General features: G+C 37.6%; 1 protein-coding gene across 2 annotated transcripts in view; it reads left to right on the forward strand.

Moving 5' to 3' along the window:
* The window catches only part of nek1 (NIMA-related kinase 1), a 331,746-nt gene that overhangs the window by 168,103 nt on the left and 151,504 nt on the right, over positions 1 to 12,139 (forward strand). For both annotated transcript variants that reach the window (XM_051927638.1, XM_051927639.1), the window contains exons 19-23: positions 3,460 to 3,543; positions 5,665 to 5,748; positions 8,277 to 8,354; positions 8,457 to 8,543; positions 11,758 to 11,910. In XM_051927638.1, the coding sequence (XP_051783598.1) occupies positions 3,460 to 3,543; positions 5,665 to 5,748; positions 8,277 to 8,354; positions 8,457 to 8,543; positions 11,758 to 11,910 (486 nt within the window). The remainder of the gene's footprint in view (positions 1 to 3,459; positions 3,544 to 5,664; positions 5,749 to 8,276; positions 8,355 to 8,456; positions 8,544 to 11,757; positions 11,911 to 12,139) is intronic.

Below are 12,139 nucleotides of genomic sequence, written 5' to 3' on the forward strand. Positions count from 1 at the left end.
AAGAACAGGCGCATTTTTTTCTCACAAGCTGGGTGGGTGGGTGTTAGTTAATTAGTTACTCGAAGGCTTTCAAGATTTAATATGCACAAGCGGTAATACTGCAAAAGCAGCCCAAACCAGAAAAGACGGCTGGCAAAAAGTGGCCGACAAATTGCAATTGAAATCAACAAAAAATATTTCCTTTTGACAAATGTTACTGTCTTGCATGTTGTATGAGCCTGCATACTCTATGATTTCACATACATATCACATACATTTTACACAGCAAAGTCCTGCAAAGTCTGATCTCGCTCAAAGCAGCCAATTTCAGTCATTTCCACATTGCACTGCTTACAATATGTGTTGCTTTGGTGCCTACTTTTCAATTGTCTGTTGCTGCACTTTCTCACATATATTGTTAGTGTGTACTGTAGAGAGACAAGTCACCTGTTTGCCATCGTGCCATGCCACTGCCACTAAGTTTTCTGCCCGCATAAAAACCGTATTGTCACCTCTTTTCATCTTCAGCCTGTCTGGCTTCAACTGTGAAGCCATGTGTATCCTGTTCACCCTCACTGTGCCACAAGCTCCGATTCCTCTGCTCTGTAGCTCCATGAACAATTCTGGGCATGTATAAAAATTGTCCAAATGTACACAACATGACCCAAATGTTCATAGCCCTGAAGCAGCTCCAGCACAACCTGACTTGTCAAGGGACAGTTCTCTCTTTGAAAGAAATACTTTCCTGTATATGTAATTACTTTCAGGCAGAAACCAGTGTTTGCTTCTGCCAGTACAAAATCCTTTATGCCATACTTTGTGGGCTTGTCTGGCATATATTTGCAGAAAAAAAGGTGTCCCTTTTATTTTATCACAGATTCATGCACAGACAAATCACAGCCAGGCTGATAAAATTGTTTCTATGTTGGTTCCACAATGTCAAGCAGGGGCTGAACTTTATGCATGATGTTCTAGCCTGGCTCACCCCATGGGATTTGCTTCTGTTTATTACAGAAGTGAATAAAACTTTGCAGGAGCACGTACCTATCATCACACTGCATAACCTGTCCAAAGCCACCAGGGGACAAAGCACGTTTGGACCAAAGCTCCCTGAAGTTATATCACCAGTTCTGTCCCATCTCTATTTGTAATGCCACAGCGTGCTTCATCTCGTCTTTTGTTGTGGGTTTCCACTTTGAAAAACGAGAATGCGATGCAAGCGCAACCCGCGATTCAAAAAATTTCTCTGCCTACCTGTTTGTCTCGTCTGACAGTAGCTGAAAAGCAGCATCAGGAGGGAGCAGCCTGAAGTAGTCCAGCAGCTAGTGATCTGTCGTGTCCAACAGCAATCCGTGAAGTCCAGTAGCTAGTTCGGTACCTACGGATCAATGTCTGTGTATTCCTTCCATGCGAACCTTGCCGTAGATGCATCGGCTGCGCGAATGCACTCATCTGGCAGCGGATCAGCTGGCGCAGCATCGGCTGGTGTCCGATCAGCTGATGCCGGCTTCTCACTCTCTTGTTCGATCTCCTGATCACTGTCAATAAAATCCAATTCTGAAAAATCAGATTCAGACTCCGCGATAATGCGCAAAACATTGTCTGCCGAGTGTTTTCTTTTCTGCACACGCTTCGCTCCCTTGTGACATGTCGATGCCATCTTGCCATTGTTTACATTTCGCAACTCACGCACACGCAAGGATTAGTTGCCGAGTCAACGAGTCTAGCATTCCTCCAAGCACAGAGGGAATGCCTGCGACGTGACAGTGAGTTTTGTCGCCTTTAACAGCTGATTGTCGCCCTCTATCCCTGGATGTCGACTTTTGTCGACATTCGCCCTCAATCTCTCCTGTCGACAAAAGTCGACATCCACCCTAAAAGAGTTAATAAGGCACAGGGCCAAACTTTCAAAAAGATGTGCATGTATTTGCCAAAACCAGTTTTCAGTCACGGACAGTTGTATGTTGCTCTCTCCAGAGTTCCATCTTTTCATTCACTTACTGGTATGCCTGCAGGAATACGTGCAGCGAGCGAGCGACACACACACACACATACACACGAGAGAGAGCGAGCGCTGGACGCATAAGAATAAGAATACTGCATTACATTGATATACCGGTGTTTTCAGTATTCAAAGCGCTATCCACACAGGGAGAAACCGGGAAGCGAACCCAAAATCTTCCACAGTCTCCTTACTGCAAAGTAGCAACACTACCACTGCGCTACAAGGCAGTTAAAGAATGCACCAGGCTCAATTTTGTTTACACTTCTGTTTACAGCGATCAGATCGTAGCATGCATTATTGCAATGTTACTTTTCTTGGTGGCTTATTACATTACGGATGTTTCACATGTTAATTTTTTTCCCTGTGCTAAAAAGACATTAAAAAAAGTGTTTCTCAACTGTGACTCCGGAACAACTCAGTACACAAGCTATATTAAGCGTCAACAACGAAGACTCGCTACACCTTAATGAACAAGTGCTGAAATTTATCCCTACCGACGAAGTAACTTTCACCAGCGTGGCCTCATTCGTCACAGACGATCCCCCTTTCAGTCACGGACAATTGTATGTTGCTCTCTCCAGAGGTCCATCTTTTCATTCACTCACAGTGGCATCCACAAACCCACCCCATTTGGACAACTGTGTCGTTCAGGAAGTGTTCACCCATCAATACATGATTATGCGGTGTATGTTACGCCGCGGGTTGGCTAGTTTAATGTAAACAGAAATAAGAGAGAACACACAGAAAAAAAATTATTAAAAAAATGCTTAAAAATCTTCAGTATAAGCAAATGCTGTACAAGATTCTACAAATTAATCAGATTAAGCTTCATTAATGTGCACATCCCAGAGAGAGAAAACCTAGTATGTAGTGTCAAAGTCATATTCACAAAGCCAGTTATGGATGGGAAGAAATACCTTTATTGACACATACTTGGAGTCACTCAGTACATTTAAAGAGATGACTGACTTACAGATGGTAGTAACACTTTTTAAATTAATTTGTCAATTACAAAAGTACGTGTTTAGTTTAATATTTCTTGTTCTTGCTAATTACTGATAAACCGGACCCTTGAAGATGGGATTCTGCTTCACTAGATTACTGGTTTTCTTATTCATACTTATCCTTGTGCTAAAGTAGCTGTGGGACTGGGTCACTGATCAAGAGGCTTTATTTAAAGTGCTTTCTAAGAGTGCCAAAAACAAAAGGTAACAGTTAACAAGGACAGAAGTCATTCAGTATAATCAATATTTAATCAAATAGTGAAAATCATATTTATCGGTAAAAATCAATTCTCTTGATAGCATGGTTAGCTACACAAAATTGTAAAGAAAAAAATATCGACATTATTATCTGTTTAAATTCTGTTGTATCAAAGTTTTTTCAAGATAAAGACTCTGAAGGGAATGGGGTTGGTGATGTATAAAAAATTTAAGCCAGATCTTCCTAAATATGATACATTAAATGGTAAACAGGGTGCCCTGCAAAAACTGGCAGCTATCTATGGAGGCAAGCCTAATTCTGCAGGTGGTGGAAAAACCAGAAACAAAGAAGAAGAGGTAGGACTGCATAGCATGTGTGCCCTAATCGTAAATTTGTTTTGCATGCTATTCAAGCCTTATCATTTCTGGAGATACAGTGCATCCGGAAAGTATTCACAGCGCATCACTTTTTCCACATTTTGTTATGTTATAGTCTTATTCCAAAATGGATTAAATTAATTTTTTTCCTCAGAATTCTACACACAATACCCCATAATGACAACGTGAAAAAAGTTTACTTGAGATTTTTGCAAATTTATTAAAAATAAAAAAATTGAGAAAGCACATGTACATAAGTATTCACAGCCTTTGCCATGAAGCTCAGAATTGAGCTCAGGCGCATCCTGTTTCCACCGATCATCCTTGAGATGTTTCTGCAGCTTAATTGGAGTCCACCTGTGGTAAATTCAGTTTATTGGACATGATTTGGAAAGACACACACCTGTCTATATAAGGTCCCACAGTTGACAGTTCATGTCAGAGCACAAACCAAGCATGAAGTCAAAGGAATTGTCTGTAGACCTCTGAGACAGGATTGTCTCGAGGAACAAATCTGGGGAAGGTTACAGAAAATTTTCTGCTGCTTTGAAGGTCCCAATGAGCACAGTGGCCTCCATCATCTGTAAGTGGAAGAAATTCGAAACCACCAGGACTCTTCCTAGAGCTGGCCGGCCATTCAAACTGAGTAATCAGGGGAGAAGGGCCTTAGTCAGGGAGGTGACCAAGAACCCGATGGTCACTCTGTCAGAGCTCCAGAGGTCCTCTGTGGAGAGAGAAGAACCTTCCAGAAGGACAACCATCTCTGCAGCAATCCACCAATCAGGCCTGTATGGTAGAGTGGCCAGACGGAAGCCACTCCTTAGTAAAAGGCACATGGCAGCCCGCCTGGAGTTTGCCAAAAGGCACCTGAAGGACACTCAGACCATGAGAAAGAAAATTCTCTGGTCTGATGAGACAAAGATTGAACTCTTTGGTGTGAATACCAGGCGTCACGTTTGGAGGAAACCAGACGCCGCTCATCACCAGGCCAATACCATCCCTACAGTGAAGCATGGTGGTGGCAGCATCATGCTGTGGGGATGTTTTTTAGCGGCAGGGACTGGGAGACTAGTCAAGATAAAGGGAAAGATGACTGCAGCAATGTACAGAGACATCCTGGATGAAAACCTGCTCCAGAGTGCTCTTGACCTCAGACTGGGGCGACGGTTCATTTTTCAGCAGGACAACAACCCTAAGCACACAGCCAAGATATCAAAGGAGCGGCTTCAGGACAACTCTGTGAATGTCCTTGAGTGGCCCAGCCAGAGCCCAGACTTGAATCCGATTGAACATCTCTGGAGAGATCTTAAAATGGCTGTGCACAGACGCTTCCCATCCAACCTGATGGAGCTTGAGAGGTGCTGCAAAGAGGAATGGGTGAAACTGGCCAAGGATAGGTGTGCCAAGGTTGTGGCATCATTGGCAGCAATTACAGCCTCAAGTCTTTTTGACTAAGGTGCATCGACAAAGTATTGAGCAAAGGCTGCGAATACTTATGTACATGTGATTTCTCAGTTTTTTTATTTTTAATAAATTTGCAAAAACCTCAAGTAAACTTTTTTCACGTTGTCATTATGGGGTGTTGTGTGTAGAATTCTGAGGAAAATAATTAATTTAATCCATTTTGGAATAAGGCTGTAACATAAAATGTGGAAAAAGTGATGCGCTGTGAATACTTTCCGGATGCACTGTAAATCATACCACTATGTATCTAATCTTTAAACAGCGGTTTACTAATTTTTCTTTATTTTTAATGCATGTTAATAGACTTTGCAAAGTTTTTTGGTGGGTTAGTGTTTTTTTTTTTTTTTTTTTTTAATGTTTAAGATAAAAAATTTTATCTTCGGTTTGCATGTCTCCATATCGATATCTGTTACTGTTTTAACATATAAACAATCAAATTGTTGTTGTTAATTGTCTACATTTATTCAAAACTGCAGTGCTTTTATATATTTTTTTATTTTCCGCTTTTGCCCAAGTAATTTTGCTTTCAGTTTATGAAGTGCCTGACTTTTACAGTGTAGCTGGAATACCTTTAAGATCACAGTATGTTTTTATTAGCTGATTTCTCACTGTTTGTGCTGCTCTTGTCTTAAACAGGAATATTTAGCTCGACTTCGACAAATTCGACTTCAGAATTTCAATGAACGTCAACAGATCAAAGCCAAGCTTCGAGGTGAAAAGGTAAAGGTTTTCTTTTTTGTTAATTGGTGCATCAGTTTTGACAATGTACATTTTTTATCATCTAATAGCCTTTTAAACATAATTAACTTAAAAGATTTTATTTTAGTTTATAACTTTGAGCATTTTTCCAACTACTAAATTTACAAAGCCCCCCAGTTACCCTGTAGATGAGAGGTACGTTTACGTAATATAACTAGTTTAGAGTTTTATCTAGCGGTACTATCTAAGTTATGTTGAACATGTTGGAAAGTTGCATTAGAATGCATCAGTATTCCTTTTTTGTTTAAATTGCAGAAGAATTCTTATAAAAAGCCCAATCTTGGGGCATGGAGTGATCAAAGTGACTCTTCAGTGTTTTGGGCTGTTGTAGTATAAATGATGATATTCCTTTTCACATTGCATATTGTGTATTGTAGTAAAGATTTTTTTTTGTAATGCATGCAGAAAATACTCTTAAAATCTGCTAGAATGCTTATGCAAAAATAATAATAATAATAATAATAATGAAAAGGAGTTGCCACTCTTGGGAAGTTGCTATTCAAAGTGAAGATGGCTTTTTCATGCTTTACAATACTACAGAACATTCTCCTTTTCCTGTTTTGTACTTCTGGCATTAAGGAAGAGCACATTTACATTTTATGTGACCCTCATTGTCTGGTGCCATTGGAAATACAGTTTAGCAGTGCTATGATTGAGAATGGAGTATCATTCCTTGGCCATGTAAACTTCTATTAAAAAAAAAAGAAAAATCACCAATCAAAAAAAAGTACTGGAGTTTGATTTTACTCCCAAAATTCATTGTTGTTTATTAGCACTTCAAAATATTAATGATAAAGTACTGAATAGCTTGTATCACATAGACTGTTTTGAAAATGCTTTCGTTTAGCCAACCTGTTAATGTCTTTGTAATCTTTTGCTATTTTGAGATTAATTGATGAACAAAACAAAGGAAAGGTATAAAATGTCATTTTGAAAGAAATATTTATGAAAATGTATTTAAACAAAAACATGAAAAACATAAAAGTAGTCATTAGCGGTTCTATTTGAATTTCTTCAAAAACATTGCTACTTCCTAAGTAATTTTTTTCAAACCTAAAACTATAATTCCATTCTATTATTCATTTTGTTGTTGTGTGTTGGAGAGTATGGCATGGAGGCATGCATACCACAGCTCCATATTTTACATTCCTGTATCTTTTACAGGGGGTTGTAGATAATGACTGACTGCCAGTCCGTGTTTTTGTATATTTACTGCACCTGGAAAATAAAATATCTGATATATTGAAAAATGTGAAAGAAAATCATATTTTATGTTTCTTTTAATTATATAGATGTATAGTGAGAAACCAAGAGATCTCCAATTTTAGTCCTCAAACCACCTAATTGTGCATGGTTGAGTCATGAAGAATGTAAAAAGTAGATAGGTTAGTAACTGTATCCTGTAAGTGACTGTATTTAGACTCTTTTGTGTCTGAATTCAAAGAGCAAGTAACTAGATAAGAAGGTTCTGAGTGCTGAGACTTGAACGCTAAAGTGGTTGTGGTAACCCCATGTTCGGGATGCTTGTTTTCAAAGCTGGCAAGAGTTTCCAAATACTTTTAAAAGTACTGTGGTAAATGGTGGAGTATAACAACCTCTTGCCTGTATATAAAGCCAACATTACTGGTTTATTATGTTAAGTAAACTGGTTCACATTGACATTTTGTGATTTGTTGTTTTTTTTTTTTTTTGTTTGTTTTTTTTATGGGTAGATATTAGGTTATAGTGATTTATTCCTTAAGTGACCATGCATGTCCAGAAGAGATGTAAAATTTTAAGTCCTTTTGTGTCATTACATTAGTAATTTGCCCGAGTTGAAATTTAATGTATTAGTACATTGTAGTTCAGTGCAAAATAGATACATTTTAACTCATTTTATAGTATTTTTGAATCTTATGTTTCTATACCTTATCTCTTTATTATTTTTAAATATTTACAAAACAGCCTTAAATTATGTGATTATTGTATATGGATGGAAGGGTTGCAATTAATCCTGGACAGGGCCCTTACGCACACAGGACTAATTCCGAATCATCAATCAGTCTAAAACACACACACACACACACACACACACTTTGCTGCCTACCTGAAGCCATAAGGAATATTGATTGTGCATGACTGGATAGATAAAGAGAGAGAGGTGAATATTGACTCACCTTTGTTTTCTTTGTTGAAAGGCTGTCCGATGGAACATTTTCAGAATACCATTTTACATCCTGTGATGTTTCAATTTATAATAACAAGTACTGTTAATCCTGTTGCTTAAACAATGCATTTTTTAGTCAGAAACTGTTTTTCAGGTGTCTTGTTTCTCATTCAGATGGGATGCTTGCTAGTGTGAATAATATGTCCTTTTGCAGTGGTAACCTTTCATTAGATTTATTTTGGGGGAAAAAAAAAAATACTTTTCTGAAGTATATAATTGTCATAAGGTATAACTTAAGAAGTCGCATACAACTATTGTATTAATGAGGATTCTTTATTTTCAGAATGATAGTGACTTGTCAGATGGTCAGGAATCAAACGATGAATCAGAATTGAGACGGAAGAAAATTGAAGCACTAAAGGTAAGGAACATATTTTTTATCTAACGTGATGTATGATGCTGCATGTTTAATCAAAGAAAGGATATAAACTTTTTTTGTTAAAAGCAATTTTTACCTTTACAGGCCCAAGCAAATGCCCGAATGAAGGAGCAGGTGGAAAAGAAGAGACGAGAAGCTTATGAAAGGGAGAAAAAAGTTTGGGAAGAGCATGTAAGAGCCTTACTAATGGTTTTAAGATTAATTTTGAGAAAAAAATATATTAGTGTTCAAGACCAGTTGAATATGGTCTTTTTCAGTTAGAGTACCAAGGAGAGCTACATGATTTAAGTCTATTCAGATTTGTGTTTATTTCAGGGCTGGGTTTAAAGTTTGGTCTCATTCCAAAACTTAGCACTGTATATTAAATCTCCAAGTTAACAAACTTCCACAAAAAGAAAAAGACAATATTGCTCCTCAAATGGTATGACATGCAAATGAAATCACTTGCTTCTGGTGTCTTTCTCAACTGATGTTTTTTGTTAACAAGTATTGCTACTAAAAATGTATCCTGATGTTAACAATGTAACTTAAGGTTGCTTGAGTCACCATAACAGGCTGGGATATATAAATTCCATTTTTCAGTGTATGCAGTCTTACAATACATGGAAAAGGTATAACCTTCTTTCCCTTTCATGATTAACCTGATTACTTTAGGAGATGTAAATTGTTAGTTTTGTTTTTTTTCTATTCAATTCACAAATGATCTAGACCAGTTGAGAGATGTAGATGTTTCAGTGCATCTTGAAGGTGCTCCTCAGTTGTGAGAAAAGCGCTATATAAATGTGATGAATAATTATTTTTATTACCAGGGTGACATGTCTGAGACAGTTGTTGTTGTTGGAAGCACTTGGACCATTCTAAGTATATTAGATCTTCTCAAGTCAGAGCCACAGCAGTTCTACTCCAAGGACCTCTTGTGTTGTCTTGTTTCTTGCATTATCAAACAGAATAAGCTTAGCAACCCTGCACAGTAATTTTATTTTGGCTGCTTATGTTTTAGAGCTCATTCATTTTGTTACAGTCCAGAGCTAGTGACCATAGGTAAGGAAGGGAATTGCCAGTACAGCAAATCAAAAGCAGTGTCCTAACAATGTTTATAAAACTGCTGCTTCTGCAGTTCTCACAATCACCTCTACCTTTGCACATCAAGGTCCAGAAGCATTTGAACTTTTAAACTTATGGTAGCTGTTTACCTCTTACCTAAAGATGTACCATTGGAGGAGTTCAAGGCCAGCATTAAATGTACCGGTACTTGAGGTACACTATGTGATCAGGAGATAATGTGTCCCTAACTGTGGTACCAGTTGCCAATTGGTTTAAGGGAAGCAGTAGATCAAGAAAATGTCATAAATGACACTCATGATTTTTTTTTTTTTTTTGGAGTTTGTTGGTGACCACCTTTTGGCCATGTTATCCACATAGCCTGATTGTGGTCAGCCTGAAGAAGGCAAATGTCGGGTGCAGTGCCATTCAAGTGACACGCAGGTGTGGGATTTAAAATAAAAATGTTAGACTTTAACATGAAAAGAATGCAAAATGATAGTATAAAATGCTCCTATTGTATAGTACCAAAGGCAAGGATTTTAAAAAATATAATTTTTTTTTTCATTATCATAGAACATGTCAACCTACTATGCCTGATGTTACAGTATATAGCACTTAATTCAGTGGGCTTAGAATTTTATTTCCCTGACATAGTCAGGAATATGTATAGTTAAGATGTGTTGGAAAGTTGCTTGTCATCATAAAGAAGCCTTTGGGTCTTTAGTTTTTCATCATTGCAGTGCTAGTTTATTGCTTCACTTGTAATGTAGCAATTTATTTCAGAATAAAAGTTGAGATAGCTTTGGTTAAAAAAAAATGTAAGTACTGTACTTATTTATTCTTCCATCCATCCATCCATTATCTAACCTGCTGAATCCGAACACAGGGTCATGGGGGTCTGCTGGAGCCAATCCCAGCCAACACAGGGCACAAGGCAGGAAACAATCCTGGGCAGGGTGCCAACCCACCGCAGGACACACACAAACACACCAAGCACAAACTAGGGCCAATTTAGAATCGCCAGTCCACCTAACCTGCATGTCTTTGGACTGTGGAAGGAAACCGGAGCGCCCGGAGGAAACCCATGCAGACACGGGGAGAACATGCAAACTCCACGCAGGGAGGACCTGGGAAGCGAACCCAGGTCTCCTAACTGCGAGGCAGCAGCGCTACCACTGCGCCACGGTGCCGCCCCTTATTTATTCGTGTTCAAAATAAACTACCAAATGTGTTAAGAGTTATTGTGTTCTCTGTCATGTGAGTGCTATGCCATTTTTCTTATTTGTGGTAGATTTGCAATTCTTTAGCCTGAAGTGTCACACTGCACCTGAGCCATTTCTGAATTTGAAGTAAACGACTATGTTTAGTTGGCCATCTTAACTTGAGTAGTTTGAGTCTCAGAGTTACGTAAATGGTAATGTTTTATAACCCTAAAAAATCGACTTGTGTCTCTGAGAATGGGGCTGACCATATAGTGGATACTTTTTGAAATACTATTAGCTTTATTGACAGACCTTTTTGTTACTTATGTGCTTACATGCAAAGGATTGTAGAATAAATATTACAGAACATTTTTCAAATATACAAATAATGTTATTGTTTATAAAACTATGAAAATTATTGTATATACTTTTGAGCATTTTGCTATCGGAATGAGGCTTGTTAGTAAGCACTCTAAATGCAATGTTAAATATATTTTGTTTGTCAAATCATTGCAAAGTGTCAAGTTTTAATAAAAATCGCATTCTTTTCGTACCTATTTGTACCACACATAGTGCTAATGTTGCCACTAAGTTTATTTTGAATGAACTTTGTCATTTAATAGTAGTTTTCTTTATTGTTTAAAAAAAAAAGTGAACCTTTTGCTGTATTCAGGATCATTTAATATAATGAAATTGTACTGAGTCTTGGTGAAACAGTATTACTTTTACAAAAGTTTAATGGTTAAAATAAATATAAACAATAATTAGTTTGGACAAGAAAATAGATAGATACTTTATTAATCCCAAGGGGAAATTCACATACTCCAGCAGCACCTTACTGATACAAAAAACAATATTAAATTAAAGATTGATGATAATGCAGGTAAAAACAGACAATAACTTTATATAATGTTAACGTTTACCCCCCCGGGTGGAATTGAAGAATCGCATAGTTTGGGGGAGGAACGATTTCCTCAGTCTGTCAGTGGAGCAGGACAGTGACAGCAGTCTGTCGCTGAAGCTGCTCCTCTGTCTAGAGAGATATGTTATAATATATTAATAACCTATTATATTCAGATAAAAAATGTATAGAAATAGATTTTTTTTTTCTGTAATAATATATGATTTTGTTTGTCTAGCTGGAAGCTAAAGGATTCAAAGTTGGCCCAGTTTTACCTTCTCAAGCAGCTGTGGAACAAGGACAACAGGAAATGTCAAATAAACCTGGCCCGTCTGTAAAAGTGGTGGCACCAGTAATATCTATGACTGCTGCCCTTAAAGATGTAGGTGCTGTAAGTATCCATACCAAAGGAGCAATTTTTTAGTCACTGAACAAGGTGTACTGTTTATTGACAACTGTGTTAGTATTAGAATTTCATTTTAGTTAACAGAAAATAATGCATAAATTTATGTAATAATATTTCTTATGAGAGTTCAACTATCAAATGTAAGTGTAGACTTTACTGCAAATTCTTTTGAAGATTAAATTTTATTTGTCATTTTACCAGGAAAGGCTCTAGG

The sequence above is a fragment of the Erpetoichthys calabaricus genome, chromosome 5 (genome assembly GCF_900747795.2).
Source record: "Erpetoichthys calabaricus chromosome 5, fErpCal1.3, whole genome shotgun sequence".
In the NCBI taxonomy this organism is placed as follows: domain Eukaryota; kingdom Metazoa; phylum Chordata; class Cladistia; order Polypteriformes; family Polypteridae; genus Erpetoichthys; species Erpetoichthys calabaricus.